The sequence below is a fragment of the Equus caballus genome, chromosome 7 (assembly GCF_041296265.1).
Source record: "Equus caballus isolate H_3958 breed thoroughbred chromosome 7, TB-T2T, whole genome shotgun sequence".
Classification (NCBI taxonomy): Eukaryota; Metazoa; Chordata; class Mammalia; order Perissodactyla; family Equidae; genus Equus; species Equus caballus.
This window is the reverse complement of record NC_091690.1, coordinates 74827959-74851298: the sequence shown is the minus strand read 5'-3', so window position 1 is coordinate 74851298 and position 23340 is coordinate 74827959. Positions and strand designations below refer to the sequence as shown.

The 23340-nt window shown below is 41.3% G+C and overlaps 1 protein-coding gene and 1 pseudogene across 1 annotated transcript; one reads left to right on the top strand and one right to left on the bottom strand.

Annotated features, from left to right (window-relative positions):
• Positions 1 to 4203: 4203 nt before the first annotated feature.
• On the top strand, positions 4204 to 7258 carry LOC100066912 (E3 ubiquitin-protein ligase TRIM68-like; annotated as a pseudogene).
• A 5201-nt stretch (positions 7259 to 12459) lies between these two features.
• Positions 12460 to 13434, bottom strand: OR52I1 (olfactory receptor family 52 subfamily I member 1). The gene has a single exon (NM_001391716.1). It carries the CDS (start codon positions 13432 to 13434, stop codon positions 12460 to 12462), a length of 975 nt encoding a protein of 324 aa, NP_001378645.1.
• Positions 13435 to 23340: the final 9906 nt, after the last annotated feature.

Below are 23340 nucleotides of genomic sequence, written 5' to 3'. Positions count from 1 at the left end.
CTGGCAACTTCTAGATGATCATAACTTTCATTCCCTTGAAGTTTTTATTTTCCTCATTTCTTTTCCTTCTTGATTAGCATGACTAAAGGTTTACTATTTCATTAGTCTTTCCAAATGACAGGACATTTGATTTGGTGGGTCATCTTTCTTTTTTTTTTCACTCTTCGATCTATTGCTACTGAAAATATTCTTGCAAAGATCAACAATGATCTCCATCAATGACCTGTTGCCAAGCCAGTGATTTCTTTTCATTTTTTGTTTTACTCGACCTATCCAAAACATTTAACATTACCACCTGCTCCTTCATTTTTGATTAACTTTTTGATTGAAGTATAACATACATACTTTAAAAATGCACAAATCTCAGGTGTACAGCTTGATAGATTTTATAAAGTAAACACATGAACATTCCCACATAGCCACTACCCCGATCAAGATACATACACAGGGGCCAGCCCCATGACCAGGTCGTTAAGTTTTCATGCTCCGCTATGGCGGCCCAGGTTTCACAGGTTTGGATCCTGGGCGTGGACTTAGCACCGTTCATCAAGCCATGCTGAGGCAGTATCCCACATAGAAGAACTAGAAGGATCTACAGCCAGAATATAGAACTATATACTGGGGGCTTTTGAGAGAAGAAGAAAAATACATATTGGCAACAGATGTTAGCTCAGGGTGCAACTTTAAAAAAAAATACAGACACAATTGTTTCCTGGTTGTAGAGATGTTCTTCAGAAAGCTCTGACCAAGCTCTCCTAAGACATTTCCAGCCAAGAACCTGCCTCTGCCTTCAACCCTACAGAGATATTCACATGAAGACCTAGAGGGCCAATCACTAAAGAAAAACTTAAACAAATCACTTAATTACAACAACTAAATGGTAGGATATGTGAAGATTTTTCATTGTTATTTAAAGGATGGGAGATACACAATTCAAATTAAAATTGTCCTAAAGGTAAACACAGTAACGCATAACTTATTTGGTGGAGCCTTTGTGTTTATAACCCTATGCTTCCCTCTACGAACAAATAAACATGCTCCCCATCAGCCCTACTGCTTGGTCTCTTTGCTCATAACTCCCTTTGGTCCCTGAAAACTGTCTCTCCATCATCCCAAGGTTAGACTTAACCCTTTCTCTTCCAGCTTTGAATCAAATTAGTCATATGTTCCCTGTCCCCTCTCTCTCTGTCCCATCCTCTCATCATTTCCAGAAGTGATTTTGGTATCAGCAGTACCTACCAGAACTGGTTAACCCTTTTTAGTGGAGTCAAGAGCTTATAGCCTCCCCTTCTGGGTGTCCCTGGCCTTGGGACTTCATCTGTCCAACACCTGGTCCCCAGAACAGTTACCCACATCTTTGGAGTTTCCTCTATTCAGCTTCCTTTGATGGGTCCATGTTTCTTTCACTCAAAAGGAGAGGGATTTATACAGGATCCTTCAGAAAGACCAGGAAAAGAGACAAAAGATGAAAGATGAACAACATAGAGTCACGGTATGGAGTATTGTCACTTTCAAAGACTTCCCATTGGGAGTCCTCTTTCCCCTTTAGATTCTCTGTCATCCTGCTTTGTCCCTGGACACCCTGGCTACACTTGTTCTCTGCCCAGCAACCAAACGCTGTAACTTCTCCAGAGACTGGTTTTTCTCTGTGCTCTCGGCCCTGGGGCTTTCCAGATTGCAGGAGGAGGCAGATGCTTAGCAGCTAAAGAGTCTTTGTTTCTTCAATCCGCAGAGGATACCTAAGAGTTAGAAGAGTATGGAGGGCATCCTGCAAAGAAAACAAAGATCCAAGATTAGTTAGATGTGCAAAAGCCTGCTATGTGCCAAGCTTTCTGCTAAATGCTTTTCAAAGATGATTTCATTCCATTTCCACAACCCTGTGGAGTAGCTGTCATTATTACATCCACATTTACAGATGAAACTGGGCTGCATAGAGGGTCACAAAGTTAGTAATCCAGGGAGTCAAGATTCAAATTCTAGCGATCGTAATTCATTTCACTTTGTTGCAGAACTATGCACACTAATAGTATACTTAATCTCTCAAAGTCCACTTCATTGTTTGGTTCCTCAGTCATGTGGGGATTTGTGGTGGGCTTCACTGCTTAAATATTTCTCATGGCACCGTGGTATAGAGTCCTATTTGAACAGAGAAGGGAAATAGAATATAAGGGAGACCAAGGAAGACAAGCTTTTCAAACTGGGCGAAGGACATGGATCTCAGCACAAAGAAATGAAATGACAAAATATTCTGCAGAGAAGAAGCCAGAGAAGGTAGAGTGCAGGGTACTGACAAGAGAATGAAAATGAATGAGGCTAGTGGGGCGAATGGACCATATTTTAAAGGTCTTGACTTCTGTCTGGGCATCATTGTGGGGCTGGAGTAAAGCCGAGAGAAAGAAGCCAATATGCACAAAATATAAAGTTTCTTTTCTTTTTTTGTTTTTAATGACAAAGGTATAGAGATATAAGGAAATGTAAAAAATCAGCAGACAATGCTACATGCTCTCAGCACCCCAGTTCCACAACAGACACGCAGTTGTTAGTCACATGAATGGGGAGAGGCCTTCTGTTGCCTTTTGTAGGAGGGTGGGGGGTCTTCCTGCCTTCCTCAGCCAGCACATTCCTAATGACCAGGGGGTGGTTTAGCTTCAATTTACTAGGCTTAACATCTGGTAGAATCTTCAGCCTTCAGCCTACAAGAGAACTAGTCCCCAAAACTGCTGTACTTAAGACTTTAAACTTTAAAACCTATGGGTCCTGTTGCCTATAGGATAATTCAGAGAACAGGCCAGGATGTAAACCTAAACAGTAGCATGAAATAGGGATATGCAAAGTGGACAATCAAATGCATAAGGCAAAAGCAATGCTACTTAAATCACCCCAGCATGAGGCCAGGCAGCTAAACTGTGATAGTGCCAGTGGGGCAGGGTAGACCACTTTCCCCTGGGAGTCAACCTCGTTCCTGCTGAGGCAGTAAGAGCTGTAGTGGATCCTCACAAATCTGTAACATCAGAACAGTAGAATAACGGTTACTACTTAGGGTTGTGAAACTGAGTTAATCCATGTAGAATGCTCAGAATAGTGCCTGGCCCATAGTGTAAGTGCTTAAGGAATGCTTGTTATCATTATTAATGTATAATGTGTTCTCAATTACCTAAGAAATTATAAAAACATTTTGGGTTTTGGAACTATTTTCTGCCTAGCTGACTTATTCATTCAATAAATATTTATTCGGCAATAACTGTATGACAGGCCCTGTTGAGATGATCAGGATACAGCAGTGACTAAGACCAATGTGGTCTTCCCTTTACACACTCTAGTTGGTAACACAGACCTGCAAAGTGAACAAATAAATAAGGCCAACCATGCCAAGGGCCTGCTGTTGACCATTCAAGATCTGTACCATATGTGGCCCTTGCAGAAATCACAATTCCTTGCTGGGTTAGTAAATTCATCAATATGGGTTTCATGATCATCAGATGACTTTTGTTTATATCTTCCAAGGGGTATTTGTTCATATCTGCTTCTACCATATCCCTGAAGAGAATGTCTTAGCATCTTGTGAATGTAGTGCTGGAGGAGTGATCAGGGATTTACAGGCTTTAGGGAAAGTATTGCTGGTTCCCTTACACTTTACACTTCAGTGCACAATAGGAGAAAACAAATTGAACACGTAGGCAATGGGCTTCTGGCATATTACCTTTTCTATACCTTCAAGTATATGAATATACATATAAACAAACCAGAGAGTGAGGCTAGAGATATTTCTGGCCTTATTTTGGATACTGCAACACCACATTTTATGTGACCTTACCCAAGTTCAAGAGAAACGATGATTTGGAGAGCGGGATTGAGGTGGGGTGGGAATGGTCTGGCGAGTGAGCCCAGAGGAGGGTCAGAGATGACCGAATGAATGAAAACTGAGAATTCCCACATCTGTTTGCTTAGGCGTCCCCAGATGTCCTTTCTGTGGTGTGAGCAATGACATAGTCAGTACTTGTTGGGAAGGCCAGTGCTCATTAAACAAGGTCAATAAAGGATCCAAATAAGGAGGCTGTTTTTTTCTGTCACTAATTATCCCTTTTACTGATCCCTCTGCTTTTCTGTTGCTTTTCTATCTTACTTGTTTTTCTTTTCTTCTTCTCAGCCTTCACTGCCTCTACCTAGTTTCATTCATGTTTTGAGGAGGGTGTGAGAAGGACCATGTATCCTGCAGCATTGGCGGAAGCCATTGTGCAAGAAGTAGCCTGTCCCATCTGCATGACCTTCCTGAGGGAGCCCGTGAGCATGGAATGTGGCCACAGCTTCTGCCACAGCTCTCCATCTAGATTCTGGGAGGTTCCAGGAGAATCTGAGCACTCGGGTTACACATGTCTGCTCTGCCGGGCTTCTGTCCAGCCAAGGAATCTGCGACCTGATTGGCAGCTGGCCAATGTTGTAGAAAAAGTCCATCTGCTAGAGCTGCATGCAGGAATGGGCTAAAGGAGGATGTTTGTGAGCGCCACAGGAAATAGCTAAAGATATTCTGCAAAGAGGATGGCCTGACCGTGTGTGAGGCCTGCAGCTGGTCCCCCAAGAATGAGGCCCACAGTGTCATGCCCTTGGAGGAGGTCACCAGGGAGTACAAGGTAGAAGATGGGGGCCAGCCAGCTCAGTCTCTCCTCTGCCCCTCACTTGGATATCTCTAGATTGAGGACTTGACCAGGGGTCCCAAAGACAAAATGAGAGCTCACTCTTTTGGCTCTTCACACCCACAGATCCCTGTGACCTAATGTCACACTCTCCTTGCATTTATGATCTCCTTTAACTTCCTTCCCTCCCCCTTCCACATCCCATCCCCAGTTCCACCATAGCTTATGGCCTAACTCAAAGATGCTTTCCATACTGAGAATTTAAAGCGGACCAGTTTGGTTTAGCTGGGGTTCTTGGTGCCCTGGATGTGTTTGGGTATGAGGTAATGAAGGCTGCACCTATCAGAACCTGAATATTCCATAGCCTATGTGTATACATGGGCCAGTGTCCTCAATCCTGCATGGCCCTTACACAAATGATATCAGTGCTGATTAAGGATCTTGGCTCTGCAGATACAGGTGGAAACCTGAAAGCAGAGCATCACATGGGAGTTTGAGAAGTATTGGCGATGACTACAGAAAAAACAGACCCAAGGGTAGTGGCTGGAGGTAAGGGCAGCAGCAGCTCTGGCCAGCCTTAAGAAGGAGGATGGAGAGACCATGCAGAAACTGGAGATGAATCACAATGAACTCCTCTATCAGAGCTCAGTCCTGTGGAGGATGACCACAGAGCCGGAAGAGAGGTCTCAGTGGCCTGTCCACGGGATGCTGCAGGTGAGCAGCAGGTTTTCCTGAGAACCTGGAGTGAGAGCTGAAGACAGTCTGGGACTCCAGGAGAGAGGATTCCCTAGTCTTCAGTGGAGCCACTGAACCAGACATGGATCCCTTACATTTCCTTGCTAATGCTTTCTGTTCTGTCCCGAGGTGTGTGGATGACCTGGCCCCTTGAAATTGTAGGCTTGTAGGTTGGGTAACACCTACACTCTGGCCTATGAGATGAAGCCTGAAATCAGCCAGTCCAGCCAGTGCTTGGCCTGCCCTGCTCCCCTCCTGTAGGCTTCTCCCCTCTACATCTGCATGTCTTCTCTCCAGCCTGGCCCTCTGCTTCCCTTTCCCTTAGAGAAACTCCCTCCCAGAGCTCCTGGTCTGTCTGGTCTTTCCAAAGAACAGTACATATTCATGTGCTGCATTTGTTCTCCTTCTAGGGTATTCAGGAAGTCTTGAACAGGTATGTCCCAATCCTTGGAGGCCCTAGATAGCCCTGTAAAGGATAGTGGGTCCTGGCCAGAGCCAGAAGTGGGGAAGGACCTACAGAAAAGAGGGTGTAGATCCATAATCTTCTCCCACTTTCACTGTATTGGCTAAAGAAGCTTTGTTCATCTTTCTTTTATCTTCTTTGTACTTGGTCAAATTCGGTTCAACAATTACTGATAAGAATTTCAGGTAAATTATAAAATGTAGTTTTAAGTAGATCCCCCAAACAGGGAAAAAGACTGCGGATGTCTCCATTAGTGCTCTGAGGTCTGAGTATCAGCCCTTCCCCTCTGTGGCACACCTCTTCCTCTCCTGATGGCAAATGCACACGTGACCCTTCCCGCAGCACAGGAATGTGAATGCTCTCCTCTCTGTGCCACAAACTGCTTGGGCTCAGTCAAATAATCACATCTCTACTTTCCCTGGTGTTGCTGGGCAGGGGCACCCCACTGACTATGTCCACAGCCAAGCCATTCTTCCCTGTAATAAAGGAAGGCCCATGTGGCAGAGGCAAGATTTGTGGCCCTAAGGCTTACCTCTCCTCTACCAGGAGCAAGTCTTGGAGCCTGCAGCAGCCAGAACCAGTCTCCTTGGAGATGAAGACAAATTGCCATGTGCTAGGGCTAAGAGAGGTCCTGGAGACATATGCAGATAATGAATGCTGGGGAAGATTGTGATGGGCAGTGAGAGGGACCCTTCCCCCAAAATAAAATGGTTTGGTGCCCCCTGGATGCCCCATCTAGCCCCACACCATATCATTGAGAAATCTGTGGCTGTATTTATCACAGAGACTTTACCCATGCCCCCTGGCTCTGTACCCTTGTTACCATACAGGATTACTTTTGCCTAGCTGACATGCACCTAGTTCAAAACACCGTTTATTCCCGCCACATCGTGTCCAAAGACAGAAAATGTGTGCACTATGGAGACACCGAGCAGAAACTGCCGGACAATCCTGAGAGATTTTACCGCTACAACATCGTCCTTGGCAGCCAGTGCATCTCCTCAGGCCGCCACTACTGGGAGGTGGAAGTGGGAGACAGGTCTGAATGGGGCCTGGGAATATGTAAGGAAAATGTAGACCGGAAGGAGGTGGTCTATTTATCCCCACACTGTGGATTCTGGGTGATAAGGCTGAGGAAGGAAATGAGTACCAGGCAGGCACTGATGAATACACCCTCCACCCTTGCCTGTCCCTGCCTGGCAAGAGGGAGTCTTCCTGGATTATGAGGCCCACGATATCTCCTTTTACAATGTGACTGACAGTGGCTCGCACATTCCCCCACTGTCCCTTTCCTTTGCACCTCCTGCCCTATTTTAGTCCTTGCTACAGCATTGGCACCAAGGACACTGCTCCTCTAGCCATCTGCTCCCTGGACAGGGAGGACTATGAGAGGCCCCATCCTAGCCAGAGGCCTTGGAATTTCACCTGAATTGCAGGGGTCTTTGAGGACCCTGCCACAGACAAGGATTCCCTTTAACTGAGCTGAACCTGGAATACAGGGATTCCTCTGCCTGACCGCATGCCCTATTGCAACTGGGCCAAAGTCCCACACTAAACTACTCATGTGAAAAAGCTGAGCTTCGGTCAAATGGGCAGTGCATGCCTATGAAGGAAGTGTAGCAGTGCTGATGGTGAAGATCAGAGGAGTTCTGAGGATCAGGACTCTCTCCTTCCTGTAGCTCATAGCCCCCTTCTCCATCCTTGTTGGTGCCACAATTAAGTCAGTGAGGACAATGAAGTAGATCCAGTATTTGGGAAACCCTTTGGAGAGGGTTGACCAACAAGCCAAAAGAATACCGGCCATGTCTAGAACTGGTTGCTGTGCTGACACCAGTGGCTGGATTCTTCGCCTGAGGTTTGCTGCTTCTGAGCAACCCATAACTGACCCCAGCTCTCTTACCTACCATCCTGAAAATGCATTGCAGCATTGCCTAAACCATCCTAGTGGCCGTTCTCTCTCTGAGCACGAGCTAGGCAAATCGCTCTATCTCAGACTTGAAGGAGACCTGTGTCCTGGTCCTTCCCTTTTCCCTAAGCATCAGAATCAGAAACCCTGTGAGCCTTGTTCTTATTTTCACTTGATGAATGAAACAACTGAAATGGACTTAATGAAGCAAGTTATTTCTCAAAAAGCTGCTGAAAGAAGATAGGAAAGATTATAAAGTGTTTCTCACATTCAAATGAAAAAGATTGACAAATTCAATTCCCAGGTCACATGTCTGCCCGCCATTCTTGACATTTGGGCCTGAAATATCCCACCTGTTTAAAAGATTTTCAAATGTCCTCAGTGGAAAAGTGGGTATAGTAGCTGCATACTCCCCTACCTCAGAAGATTGTCGTGAAGATCTCAGATCCATCCAATGCTTTTGTTCCTTTCTCAGGGACAGAGGAAGACAAGCCATGGATTTTGCCTGTGTCGCCTTCCTATCTCATCTTCTTACAACCAGCATCTTGTCAGCAGGGCCTTTGTTTCTTAGAGCCTCTCCTGATGGTCTAGAGCCCTTTAGATAGAAAGGTGCCCATGCCAGTGACAAACTCTGACCACAGTAATATATTCTGCATCTATTATGTGTGCTTGTCTTTGAATTGGAATGGAGACAGTGACATCTGGGCAGAGAATAGAAATAATAAAAAGAAGAATGTAGAAGAAATGCACTGCAAGGAAGACTCACACATGAGCTGATTGGGCTGATGTTCAGATCTTTTTATGCCACCAGGGAATCTTCATGGTTCTAGTAACTGCATAATACTCTGCCTTTCTCTTCTCTAAATCTATGACAGAAGGAGGAAAGCAGGAAGGAAGGACAAGGAGAAAGAATTGGACTAGGAACAGAAGGCCAGTATGGGAGCCATGTATTATAATGAAAGAGAAATATGACCATATATCCAGGGTTTTGACCTAAAGTGATTGTTGTATGTGGCAAAAATAATTTATTACAGGTCCTAAGAATATGATGTGTGAAAGATTGTGGCTGGAAACAAACTTCAAGGCAAGCATATGAGAACTAATGGTTTTGCCTATTGCAAAGGCTACAATATGTACATTACATATTGTCACCATGAGGCTGTGTAACACAACCTCTGAAGTAGTTTACACTTTAAGGTAGTGACTGTTGGGTTAAGATTGGGCAGCAAAGTAGATCCTAGGTTAGGTATAGTCAGAGGCAAAGTAATTAGCAAAAATTGTCTTTCTACATTCATTGTATTGGGTACTCATATATGAGGAAGGTAGAGTAGACCAAAATGGAGCAATAAATTCATTCGGCCCACCATGCTTCCAAGTTGCTCCTTGAGTACTAGCAGGGGAGATGTTTCTGTCACTTGTTTGGAGTGGAATGAACTAGTAAGTCACACACCTGGTCTTGCTAAGTGTTGAGCTGACCTACCTTACAGGCTCCGTGTATCTTTCTGTGGGGGGCCTCCCTGGGGAATTGTTTACAGACTTGAGAAATAGATCTTGAGGAATTGCTTCTAGTTATATCCCTGGACACTTAGCTGATGAGGCAAAGGGCCAAATCAATGTTGTTCTTTTACTATGGTTTTAGTGGGACAAATTTTGGAAGGTTCCTAGAAAAAGACTATTTGGTGACGAATTTATTCAACCTGGAATGAACTAAGGAGTGAAATGGCTTCATTTGCAATGTGCTATTTTAAAGGGGTTTTTTTGACATTTAGAAACTGATTTGGGTGCTATGATTACTAATTAGAAGAATTACAAGGTTAAACATGTTATTTCATATTGTCTGATTGTTAAGACCAGGTAAGAAGACTGAAGTTCCTTAAGTGTAAGAAAACCGTTTTCTCAAGGGTAGCTGCTTACACTTCCCTTCCAAGAACCCCATAAAGACAAGGATCTTATTTTTCTGGTTAACCATTGTAGCCCCAGTCTAGCACTGTGTGTGTGTGTGTGTGTATGTGTGTGTGTGTTAACAAATATTTAAGTGAGGGAAATTTCCTTCTATGCCTAGAATCAAAACAAAAATAAATTCTTCTTGCCTCATAGGGGCACGAAACATTGGATGGTACTTACTTATAATCCTGTTCAAAAACTAATTTGGGGGCCAGCCCTGTGGCTGAGTGGTTAAAGTTCTGCATGCTTCACTTTGGTGGTCTGGGTTTGCAGATTTAGATCCCAGGCATGGACCTACTCTACTCATTAGCCATGCTGTGGAGGCATACCACATACAAAATAGAGGAAGATTGGCACAGATGTTAGCTAAGGGAAAATCTTCCTCACCAAAAATAAATGAATAAATAAACTAATCTGATGGGTATTTTCAAAAGTGGTCCAGAAGGGGAATGAGCAGGTAGCTATGTGGGGGGTAGACATGGCACCTCTGACTTGGTGTGATCACTCACTACAAGGCACGGATGAGTTTTGTCCATCTTTGTTTTACTGGCAGAGAAACCAAGGGGTGCAATCCCTGAGCCTTGTGGGGAAAGGCTACTAAAAGGGTGAGATGCTTGGGTCCTGCAAAAGGTGGAGACAGAGGGCAATTCTTAGATTCACAACTCCCCATAGGAAATCCAGTCTCCCTTGTTTTCAAAGATGATTGATTGTAACCTCTCAAGATCCAAACACTGCAAGTCCACTGTGGGTCCCAAGCACTAGCTAAATGGGCACACTTTGCTTCTGGTGATAGGGCAGAGGTCAGATATGAATATATCAGGAGAAGCACAGGACTTTCTGTTTGCAGGCAGCCAGGGCAGGGAGCCAGTCCACTTGGGGAAATACATAGCTCAATATTTGAGTACCAACAGTGGGTCCCAGCTAGGTTCAGAGAATAATAGTGTGAATGAAACACAACGCTGGCAGGGCAGACTTCTTCTGGTGGAAATGCTGGGAAGAAATTTCTGTTTTGAGTACAGGCTGGACTATACCTTTGTTGCTTCACAGCAGATTCTTTAATGCAGCTAATGTTCTTTGATTTAATGGGCATAGCCAATTCTTTGGGTTGCTTATGGAGAAAGAACAGTGTGACTTTTCAAAATCAAAATCTTACCAAATATGCTTAAAAACCTCATGATCTTGACTAGTGTTTATGTTAGGGGGTTGCCAGGGGAAGTGAGTTTCTTTTCATTACACTTTGGGAACTCAGTGCATCCTTATCTGAGTTTTCGAGGCTGATTCTTACTCCACTGGTGATCAGAAATAGAATACATTCTAGCAGGTAAACAAGTCAAATGTTATCAAAAGGTGTAGACGCTGAGTTATTAAGCGGCAGATCTGTTTGGAAGAATTATCACTTGTATACTGATCTACGCAGCACTGCAGTTTCAATAGTGCCCAAAACTGCCCTTTAAAATTACAGAATTAGAAATTTATTGAGTATAGTTTTTAACTACACACAGTATGTTTATGTTGTCTTATGTTTTATGTTCCACTCATTATTTTATTTAATTTTAAATACCCTCTATGAATTAACATTGTTTCCTGCATTAGTAAAAAGGAGATATTAACACTCAGATGCAATAACTTGGTATCAACACTGTTAAGAAATTATCTTTTATTAAGATTTTCAAATGTACCAGAGTCAAACATATGTATCTCTTACATACAAAATCTTTTTCTTTTTACATATACTGATTATTCAGTTTAAGACTCTGAAAGGAGAAAATAAAAACAAAAACCAACCAAGTATCTTATGACTTGCAGAAGAGTAGTGACATTTCAGCTTCATTACTGATATTGTTCTCCATTAAACTTTTCATCCCAGGGCACACCTCCTTAGAGGTGTCCAGAAGATGAAAGATCTGTGTTATATTTGATCTCTCTCTTTTGCGTCTTACAGTTCAGTTACACAAGCAGGAGTAGGAAGCAAAGATAAAGATGTCCCAAACCAACTCACACGCCTTAGTTTCTGTTGCTTAAAAACTAAAAGCTGGTGATGAGTACACTAACTCCAACTAGCTTAGCAACAGGGGATGTATTAAAATGATATACATACATCTTGTAGAACATAATAACAGGAATACACTTGGGTGTCCAAAACGCATTGTAACCAGAGACTCAGAGACTCAGTTTCTTCATTCCATCAGGCTAATCGGCTTCTCTCACTGCGGAACAGATTTCTGTTTCTACATTCATACATTGGAAAATGGCCAAAATCAGTGATCCAATTTTATATCTCCTCAGATAAATTGGAATCAGTTTTGACTAGAGAAGGACTCTGGACCAGGTGTGAGCACATGACCCAAACTGAACAGATTCATCAATGAGCCAGAAGGCAGGGTCACATATTAATAGCTGCTTCCATATAGTCCTATGAGGAGATGAACAATTCTGAGAAAATCAGCCAAGTGTGAGGGGACCAAATAGTTCATTTCTTCTGCTGAGGGACTGGTTGGAAATACGAGTCACAAGCTAAAGAAAGAAAAACCCCTAATCTGTATTCCCACCCAAATTTATCTATGATTCGAACACTAGTTGATTGAAACCATTCAAAGTGTCTTCAGGAAATTGATCACTTCATTCACATCCTTGCTAGAAATTGAAAAGTTATGGAAAGACACTCTTGACAGTTTCATCATAGAACTCCTGTGGTGCCAGGAAATCCATAACAGCTCCACAGATCTCTAAGGCATTTTTGAAGTTAGCTGGAATGCTTGAGGCCTCAATAGACTTTGTGTTCATGAACCCACGTTGGAGTGGTAAAAGAGGCAGTGCATCAGTGTGCTCCATGCACGCTCTCGTATTTGTTTGATCCTCAGGCGATAGATGATGGGGTTTAAGGTGGATGGGATGACCAGGTACAAGTCAGCTAACAGCACCTGGATGTGCAAAGGCACTGTGTCCTTCCCTAGCCAGGCCACATAGACAGATGCCATCCCAGGTAAATAGTACAGAGCCATAACCCCCATGTGGGAGCCACATGTGCTTAAGGCTTTCAACTGAGCATTCTTTGAGGAGAGACCAAATACTACCCGAAGAATAAGGTTATAGGAGGCAGCAATGAAGACCACATCAGAGCCCACAATAATCGAGGAAGCAATCAGACCATAGAGACAACTGGGCATGGGGTCAGCACATGTCAGCTTGGCCACGGCTATGTGCTCACAGTAGGAATGGAGAACCACATTGGAACCACAGAAAGGTAGATGACTCACCATCCAACTCAATGGAGTCATGAATATGACAGCTCTGATGGTGATGGCCACACTCATTCCCAGCATCACTTGAGGTGTGAGAATTCTCTTATAGTGTAGGGGCTTACAGATGGCTACATAGCGGTCAAAAGCCATGGCCAGCAGCAGCCCTGTCTCCACAGCTGTGGCTGCATGGATAAAATACATCTGAGTGAAACAAGCACAAAAGCTGATGGAGTTGTCTCCTGAGAAGAAGATGCTCACCATCTTGGGCACCACAGAGGAGGCCATAACAATGTCCACAGCAGCCAGAACACACAGGAAGCGGTACATGAGCTCTTGTAAAGTGGAATCCACCCAGATTATGGTCATTACGAGGGTGTTTCCTAACAGGGCTATGGTATACATGACACTCAGTGAGATAGCCAGCCAAAGATGTGAAGACTGCAAACCTGGGACACCCACAAGGAAGAAGGTGGCAGGGGTTTCCATTGTGTGGTTGTAGGGTGGCCCCAGCATCACAGATGAGACTGCTTTCCTGTTAACACATAAAATGATATAAGAAAAGAATGCAATTCTGTAAGACTTGTTCCCAGCTATGGTGTTAAGAGAGCCTGATGGTATTCTCAGGATCAGAAAACTGGCATCTGACAAAGTTGTCTTACTCCACCTTCCTTTTCCTCAGTATTCTTTGCCTTACTAATTTCTATTCATCATTCAAGAATCATGATTTTCATGGATTACCTCCTTCTCTGTTCACTTTTCTCCCTCATCCCAGAACAAGGCTAAATTAGAAGCCTTTTGAGCTTTCATGGAATCTCCTCTGCTGACATCTGAGGGACCTAAATTGAAATTCCCACACTTGCCTATGACTTTATTGTATTCATTCATGTGTGTCTTGGTCATGGCATTAGTTATACTCATAAGTGTAATACACAAGTCCATTAAAAGAAGATACAGGTACTCATCATAGCAAGTATTTTCCACAGAATGAATAAAAAATCAGAAGAAAGAATTTTTCTTTTATCTTTGTATGTTGAGTTCCTGATACTTAAAAATTGTTGAATGAAACAATGAACTTCTTGAGATTTGTCATGCCACATTTTGTATCTTTAGTATAGTGCCTAGGCAAAAGATGAATGAAGCATCCTTCTAGTTGAAGAAACAGATTAATGGATTCAGGAAAATAAGGTCATTAGAGAACAAAATTACCATTTTCCATAGGAGATAATAAACTTATGGAGATATTTATAGTCTCTCCCTTCTCTTAATTTCAGCCAGATTTCCTTTTGCGCTACGTTCAATTAATAGATTAAATAGCTACAAGTAAATCTTTAGGCTCCTTTATAGATGAACCCTCCAATAAGTTTTTGTGATTCTTCACTATGGATAATTCACTCTTCAAGATAAACCACCAAGACATTCCAAACAACAATGAAGATTTATCCTTTAGAAAGGAAAGCACTCTTTAATGAACATATGTAGTATGTACCAGTACTATGTTGGAAAGTGTAGTATTCATAATCTGAGTGTATTTCTCCATTTGTAAAATAGGACAAACATCCATTCTGTACAAAACACTTGATATAATTAAAATGAGACTAAACATTTTGTACAAGATCCCCTGGCAAGTAGGTGGTAAATTTAAGATTCAAATACAGGTGTTTCCACTCCTGTAAACACCTGTGACTCCCAGGTGTCCATCCAACCTGAGATTAATAGTCAATAAAACAACTATGGGTGATAGAAAATAAAAAGTTAGGGGTCTCACTCAGCCAGTTTTGATGGGACAGATGTGCACTGCTCTGCATTACAACCACGAGCTTGTCGATTTCTGTTTATTGCTGCATTCAGTCTCCATCTGCCTCAGTCAGGAGTTACCATGTCATATAACGTGTGATACTCTGGTTGCACAAACCTGAAGATAAGGGGTCAGCATTAACTACCATTCCATCCCTTTAGCTACTTTCCAGCTTCAGAGTGTTGATTTTCATGACTTCATATGGTGTTTGTGCATTTGCACATTCCCCCAACCATCTGAGAACATCCTTACAAGGGGCCGTTCTTTCTCTGGTGGCATCACTCAGCCATGGGAGATGTAGGCTGAACTTCTTCAAAGAATCCATACTTTCTCTTTCCTTAGAATACAGCATGGAAATCCTGCATATTTCTATGTACTCCATCCAAAATGTGTTGCTGGTCATACATCATCAACATGCAAGAGAGCAAAGTGGCTGAAAGCATTGGTTCTAGACACGTACTCCCAAGGCTGAAAAACCTACTGTCATTTACTTGGTGTTTTGCCTTGATCAAGTTATTTAAACTCTCTAACCCTTACTTTGCTCCTTGCTAAGATGGGGATAATAGTTCTTAATTCATAGAGATGTTTTGAGATCTAAATGAGAGGCTATTTAAAAGTGTTTAGCATGATGCATGGTACATAGTTGCTCGATAAAATATAACTAATAAAAAATGAGACTATTATTTAATCCAGTAGTTCTAGATTGCTCTAAAAAGCATGCTTAAATGGATAAATGTGATGTGGAGACCAAGTTACATTAAAAAAGGAAGCTCAACCCTGCATAGCCTAAAGCTTTTCTTCCCATGATCTTTCACTGAAGATGTGTCACCCAGTGACTATAAATAGCAGGGTTCTTCTAATCTGACCATGATGAGGAGCCGTCTATCTGTTCCATTATAGGTCAGTTCTCAACTTTAGGGTTTTCTTTGTTTATTTGAAGTTTTTTGTTTCTTTGCTTGTTTTTTCTTCATCACTTGTGTATAAAGGGTTCCCTTATATTTGCCAAAAACCTATCTCTAATAAGAAAGCCAAAGAGTGTTGAACACCTCTGCTGCCATACAACAACTCTTGCCAAATTGAAATAGAATTAAGAATAGCATGAAAGTGGGTATGACAAATATCCTGTATCCAGGCTAAATTGCTGCTTTAACTGTTTTTCCTATGATAATCAGATAATTTCTTTTCCTAGGGACATCGACATTTGACTTGATCTCAGATGTAGACTCAAGGTCCCAGGTGTGGACCAGACTATACTATGTACCATTGACCTGCTCCTTCCTCAATCTCTCATTACCCTAATATTGAATCTCTCAAGGCTTCAGCCTAGTGGATCACCACACCAATTATGTGGCTTGCATTGTCTTTACAATAGTCATATAGAGCCCAAGAACTATCTCCCAGGTGTCCAGGCAATCTGAAATGAAGGGTGCTTAAGCACCAAGACTCAAGAATAGCCTGCCCTTAACTATCACTTCTTGTCCCTCCCCTCAATAAAGGGCTTCTAGGCTAAGAAGTTCCCATATCTCTACCCTCGGACACTGTCTCTACTTACCCATTTTAATCTCTCATCAGCGGCCTGGCCCCTCCCTAAATAATTGAGTATATCACACTGATGGAGTACCGGCCCCAGGATCCTCTCAGCTGCACTAACATTTTCTCTGCCAACCAAGCACTAATCAACTATTCACCTGATTCTCAATCCTAACCATATGACATACATTTTCCCCTTCCATTTATCCCCTGGAGAACCAAGCATTGATTGACTCCACACTGGGTACCAACAAAAACCTTGGTAAGAGTCCTCAGAAGTTTTCTAAAAAGACAAATTTCTGGGATATGTTTACAAACTGTGGGTCTTATTGAAACAGAAAAAGCAGCATCAACACCAAAAAAAACCCGTCAACATTAGAGATGCCTTATAATAGTACAGACTGAATAAAGTAGTGAGCTCTGCTTCATGGTCAGGATAAAAGAACCTTGCAGTGTATAGTCACTGGGTGAGACACCTTCAGTGATAGATCATGAGAAGACAAGGGCAAGCTTTCTGAAGTACAATAGTAGTAAAGAGTGGAAAAAACAATTCAGGATATCCTTCAGATTGCTGTGTCTTTTCTGGATGCCACAAACTCAGTATTGAGAATCACTGCTTGAAGAGCTGAATAGACTGAAGAATCAGAATGCCAACTCCTCCAATTTCCCTCCGATCCAGGACCTCCCTCTCTTGTCTTGCTGCCCTGTATAAACCCTCCTTCCCTCTGAGGGCAGTGTCAGCTGGTGCCCTGCCCATCCCTCCCCCTCTCCATCCCTGGCAACTTTTAGGTGATCATACCTTTCATTCCCTTGAAGCTTTTATTTTACTCATTTCTTTTTTTTCTTGATTAGCACTGCTGGAGGTTTACATATTGTATTCATCTTTCCAAATGGCAGGACCTTTGGTTGGTTCCTTGGTTGTCTTTTTTTTTTTTCATTTTCAATCTATTGCTACTGAAAATTTTCTTGCTAAGATCAATAATGATATCCATCAATGACCTGTTGCCAAGCCAGTGATTTCTTCTCATTCTTTACTTTACTTGACCTATCCAAAGCATTTAACTTTACTGCCTGCTCCCTCATGTTTTGGTTAACTTCTGGATTGAAGTATAACGTACGTGCTGTAAAAATGCACGAATTTCGGATGTACAGCATGATAAATTTTACAAGTAAACATGCCCACAATGCCACTACCCAGATCAAGTACAGGCACAATTGCTTCCCAGTTGTTGAGGTGCACTGTTCTTCAGACAGCTTTTACCAAGCTCTCCTAAGACATTTCCAGCCCAGAACCTGCCTCTGCCTTCAACCCTATGGAGACATTCATATAATGTCATGGACGGAAATCACTAAAGAAAAGTTTAGACAAGTCACTTAATTGCAATAACTAATCAAAGAAGATGTGAGGATTTCTCATTCTTCTTTAAAGGATGGGAAATACACAATTCAAAACAAAATTATCTTAAAGGTAAAAGCAGTATCCATGACCCATTTGATGGAGCCTTTGTGTTAATGATAACCCTATGCCTCCCCCTACAAGCAAATAAACATGCTCCCAATCAGCCCTACTGCTTGATCTCTTTGCTCACAACTCCCTTTGGTCCCTGTAAAATGTCTCTCCATCATCCCAAGATTGGACTTACCCCTTCCTCTTCCAGATTTGAACCAAAGTAGTCATGTGTTCCCTGTTCCCTCTCTTGTTTCCATCCTTTCTTCATTTCCAGAAGGTGATCCTGGTATCAGCTGTACCCACCAGACCTGGACGGCCATTTTTAGTCCAGTTGAGGGCTTATACCCTCCTCTCTAGGGTGACTCTGGCCTTGAGACCCCATCAGCCCAACACCCAGTCCCCAGGTCAGTTACCCACATCCCTGGAGGTTTCTCTATTCAACTTCTTCTGATGTGTCTGTTTCCTTCACTGCAAAGAAACGGGATTTATACTGGACCCTTCAGGAGGAGGAGGAAAAGCAACATAAGATCAAAGATGAAAAACATAGAATCATAGTGAGGAATATTGTCACTTTCAAAGACCTCCCATTGGGAGCCCTCTTTCCCTTTTAGATTTTCTATCATCCTGCCTTTTCCCTGAACATCCCAGCTTCCCTTGACTTCTACCTGGCAGCCAAACATTGTAACTCCCCCAGAGACTGATTTTTCTCTGTGCTTTAGCCCCTGGGGCTTTCCAGATTGCAGGAGGAGGCAACCTCAGCTACTCTCTGAAATAGTTGCCGTTATTACATCCACATTTATAGATGAAACTGAGGTGCATAGAAGGTCACAAAGCTAGTAAGCCAGAGAGTCAGGATTCAAATTCTAGCAATTATAATTCATTTCACTTTGTTGTAGACTATTCACACTGATATATACTTGATTTCTCAAAGTCCACTTCACTATTCAGTTCCTCAGCTCTGCCTGGGGACTCATGGTGGGCTTCGCTGGTTAAATATTTCTCATAAAGCCATGTTATAAGGTCCTATTTGAACAGAGAAGAGAAATAGAATGTAAGGGAGACCAGGGAAGATAAGCTTTTCAAATTGGGGGAAGGGAATGGACCTCAGCACAAAGATATGAAATGACAAAATATTCTCCAGATAAGGTAGAGTACAGGGTACTTAAAAGAGAATGAAAATGAATGAAGGTGGTGGGGTGAATGGGCCACATTTTAAAAATCTTGACTTCTACTTGGGCATCATCATAGGACAGGAATAAAGCTGAGAGAAAGAAGCCAATAGGCACAAGATATAAAGTTTCTTCTTTTTTTAATGGCAAAGACTATAGGGATATATGGAAATATGGAAAATCAAGATATGATACCACTTGCTCCAAGCTCCCCAAGTCCTCAGCAGAGACACAGTTATTAGCGACATGAATGGTAAGAGGCCTTCTGTTGTCTTTTGGAGGACTGTGGGAGTTCTTCATGCCTTCCTCAGCCAGCACATTCCTAATGACCAAGGGATGGTTCAGGTTCAAGTTACTAGGTTTAGCATCTTTTAGAAGGTTCAGTCTTCAAGCCTACAAGACAACTAGTCCCCAAACTGCTGTACTTAAAATTTCAAACTATAAAACCTGTGGGTCTCTTGCCTATGGGGTAATTCAGAGAACAAGCCAGAACATAAACCTAAACAACAATGTGGAATATTGACAGGAAAAGTGGGCAATCAAATGCATAAGATAATATGGATGCTACTTAGCCCTAGCATGAAATGAGGCGGCTAAACTATGACAGTGCTAATGGGGACAGATGGACCACTTTCCCCCGGTACTTAGCCTAGCTCCTGCTGAGGTATTAAGAGCAATAGCTGATCCTCACAAAGTGAGTGGCCCTAAACTCATCACACCCAGGCCAGCAGCAGAAGAGTTCCAAGAGGAACAAGAAGTACTGACAAATGGGCCAAGACCCAAGATAACAGAATAATGATACAGAAAAAAGGTATTCTATGTGGAAGCAAGAGTTTTCAACATTTATGATTCTCCCACACTTAGAAGGTCACAGCCCACATAACATGGAAGAATACCTGGGGGTTCTGTCATTGTTAGTGTCCTCAAGTTGATTCTGATCCCTAGCAACTCTGTGTATAGTATATAATAACCCTGCCTGGTCTTCCGGCATCATCCTCTCACCTTCCAGTGCTGTGTCAGACAATGCCCTGCTGCTAGTCATAGGGTTTTCATGGCCAATTTCTTGAAAGTGTGTATCCAGGTCCTTCTTTCAGTCTCTCTTAGTCTGGGGGCTCCACTGAAACCTTCCACCATGGATGCCCCTGCTGGTATGTGAAATACTGTTGGCATAGCTTTCAGCATCACAGCCACCACAGTATGACAACCAACAGACAGGTGGTCTGGTTCCCTGACTGGGAAATGAACTCAGTGGTGAGAGCGCTGAATCTTAACCACTAGACCACCAGTCCTTGGATTACATGAAACTAATTATTGAACAAAGCTGTCATAGCCTGAAAAGGAATAGAGAAAGCAGAAAAATTAGTGTGGTTGGGTTCTGTTTGCAGATATTTTAACTAGTATTTATATCAATACTTATAAGGAAATTAGTCTTTTTTTAAAAAATAATATCCAGATAAATTTTATTCTCATGGTTTTATCTGGATTTTCCACCACAACTTCAAAATAATTATACTAACAAAACTTATTTAAATGTTTCCTTCCATGTAAAGAGATCTGACTAATGCTACATATAGTGTCATTTTCTCTGTGATTTTTTTATTCAATTTATTCAAACTAAAAAAAAACAGTTCACTCATTTCTCCCAGCCCCCAACCCCCACCTCTGGCAACCACCAATCTGCTCTCTGTATCTATGAGCTTGGTTTTATATATATATATATATATATATATATATATATATATGTAGTTTCCAGATTCCACAAATAAGAGAGATCATACGGTATTTTTCTGACTTATTTCACTTAGCACAATGCCCTCAAGGTCCATCCATGTTGTCACAAATAGCAAGATTTCATTTGTTTTTTTGGCTGAATAATATTCCATTGTATATATACACCACAATTTCTTTATCCATTCATCCATCTGTGGACACTTAGGTTGTTTCCATATCTCGGGTATTGTAAATAATGCTGCAATAAATATGAGCATGCATATATCTTTTTGAGTTAGTGTTTTCATTTTCTTTGACTAAATACCCAGAAGTGAAATTGCTAGGTCATATGGTAGTTCTACTTAAATCTTTTGAGGAACCTCTATACTGCTTTCCATGGTGGCTGCACCAATCTATATCCCCACCAACAGTGCACAAGCGTTCCCTCTTCTCCACATCCTTGCCAACACTTGCTATTGCTAGTCTTTTTGATAATAGCCTTTCTAACAGGGGTAATGTGATATTTCATTGTGATTTCAATTTGCATTTCCTTGATGATTAATGATGTAGAGCATCTTTCCATGTACTTGTTGTTCATCTGTGCGTCTTCTTTGGAAAAATGTCTATTCAGATCTTCTGTCCTTTTTTAATCATATTATTTATTTTTGGCTATTAAGTTGTTTGAGTTCTTTATACATTTTGGATATTAGCCCCATATCAGATACATGATTTGCAAATATTTTCTCCCATTCAGTAGGTTGCCTTTTCATTTTGTCAATGATTTCCTTTGCTGTGCAGAAGCTTTTTAGTTTGATGTAGTACCACTTGTTTATTTTTGCTTTTGTTGCTTCTGCTTTTGGTGTCAGATTCAAAAAATCATCACCAAGACCCATATCAAGGAGTTTACTGCCTATGTTTTCTTCTGGGATTTTTATAGTTTCAAGTCATACATTTAAGCCTTTAATCAATTTGAGTTAATTGTTGTGTATAGTGTAAGATTATGGTCCAGTTTCATTCTTTTGCTTGTGGCTGTCTAATTTTCCCAACACCATTTATGGTAGAGACTGTCTTTTCCCCATTGTATATTCTTAGCTCCTTTGTCATAAATTAATTGGCCATATATGCGAGGGTTTATTTCCAGTCTCTCTATTCTGTTCCAATTATCTAGTGTCTGTTTTTATGTCAATATCATAGTGTTTTGATTAGTGTAGCTTTGTAGTATATTTGATATTATGCAGCACGATGCCTCCAGCTTTGTTTTTCTTTATCAAGATTGTTTTGGCTATTCAGGGTTTTTTATGGTTTCATACAAATTTTAGGATTGTTTGCTCTATTTCTGTGAAAAATGCCATTGGAATTTTTATAGGGATTGCATTGAATCTGTATATTGCATTGGGTAGTATGGATGTTTTAACAATATAAATTCTCCCAATCCATGATCATGGAATATCTTTCCATTTATTTATGTCTTCTTCATTTTACTTCATTAATGTCTTATAGTTTTCAATATTTGGTCTTTTACCCCTTTGGTTAAATTTATTCCTAGTTATTTTCTTCTTTTTGATGCAATTTTAAATGGGATTATTTTCTTAATTTCTCTTTCTGATCCTTCATTATTAGTGTATAGAAATACAACAGACTTCTGTGTATTGATATTGTATCCTGAAAATGTTCAATGTGCACTTGAGAAGAATGTTATTTTGTTGCTTTTGGATGGAATGTGCTGTAAATATCTATTAAGTCCATCTGGTCTAATGTGTCATTTAAGGCCATTGTTTCTTTATTGATTTTCTCTCTGGATGATCTATACATATATGTAATTGGTGTATTAAATCCCCCTACTATTATTGTATTGCTGTCTATTTCTCCCTTCAGGTCCGTTAATATTTGCTTTTTATATTTAGGTGCTCCTGCATTGGGTGCATCATATCAATACTTATAAGGAAGATAGTCTTCAGTTATTCTTTTCTGCACAATCTTTTCAGGTTCAGCCATCAACATAATGCTCACTTTGTAGGGGAAGAAAATTGATGTTTTTCTTCTTTCTCTACAATTTTCCCCTTTTTTCTGAGTCTCCTATGAAATCATCTGAACATAGTAGTTCTTATGGTACTAATTCTTAGGCAGCTTTATTTCTTTAGTGCAAATTTATTTGTGCTCTCTACCTCTACTGAGGTCAATTTTGGTAAAATGTATTGCATTGTATGGCATTGATTTCATCCAGGTCTTCCAAGTTATTTGCATAGAATTGTGTAAAGTAATCTCTAATCATTTTTATTTTATGTAATCAGTTTCAGTGGTTATTTCTTCTCATCATTTCTTATTTTATGTATTTGTGGTATCCTTTTTATCCATGATTAGATTAGCTAGTTTATTATTCTGTGTTTACTATATCAAATAACCAGAATATTTATTTATTAGTTGTGCTTTTAAATTATACATATTATTTACTTACATTAAGCCCCAGAGTGTAGACAGGAAGGGGAATTTAGAGTCTGGTGTTCTAGCTGACAAAGTGACACATAGGTCTCTACTCAATAACTAATGACTCCAACCTGTCTGGATCAGTTCTACAGTCTTCTTAGAAATGGAAATCTGACACTTAAACTGGCCTAGGACATGGATTGGACATCTCAAGAAAGTAGAGCATAAAAGGAAAAGATGATTTAGTCAACAAGTACATGGATTTCAGGCAGCAGCAGAAATCTTTGGCTGCCTGCCGGCATTGACATGTCAGAAGTTATGTTGGTGGGAACTAGGGAACT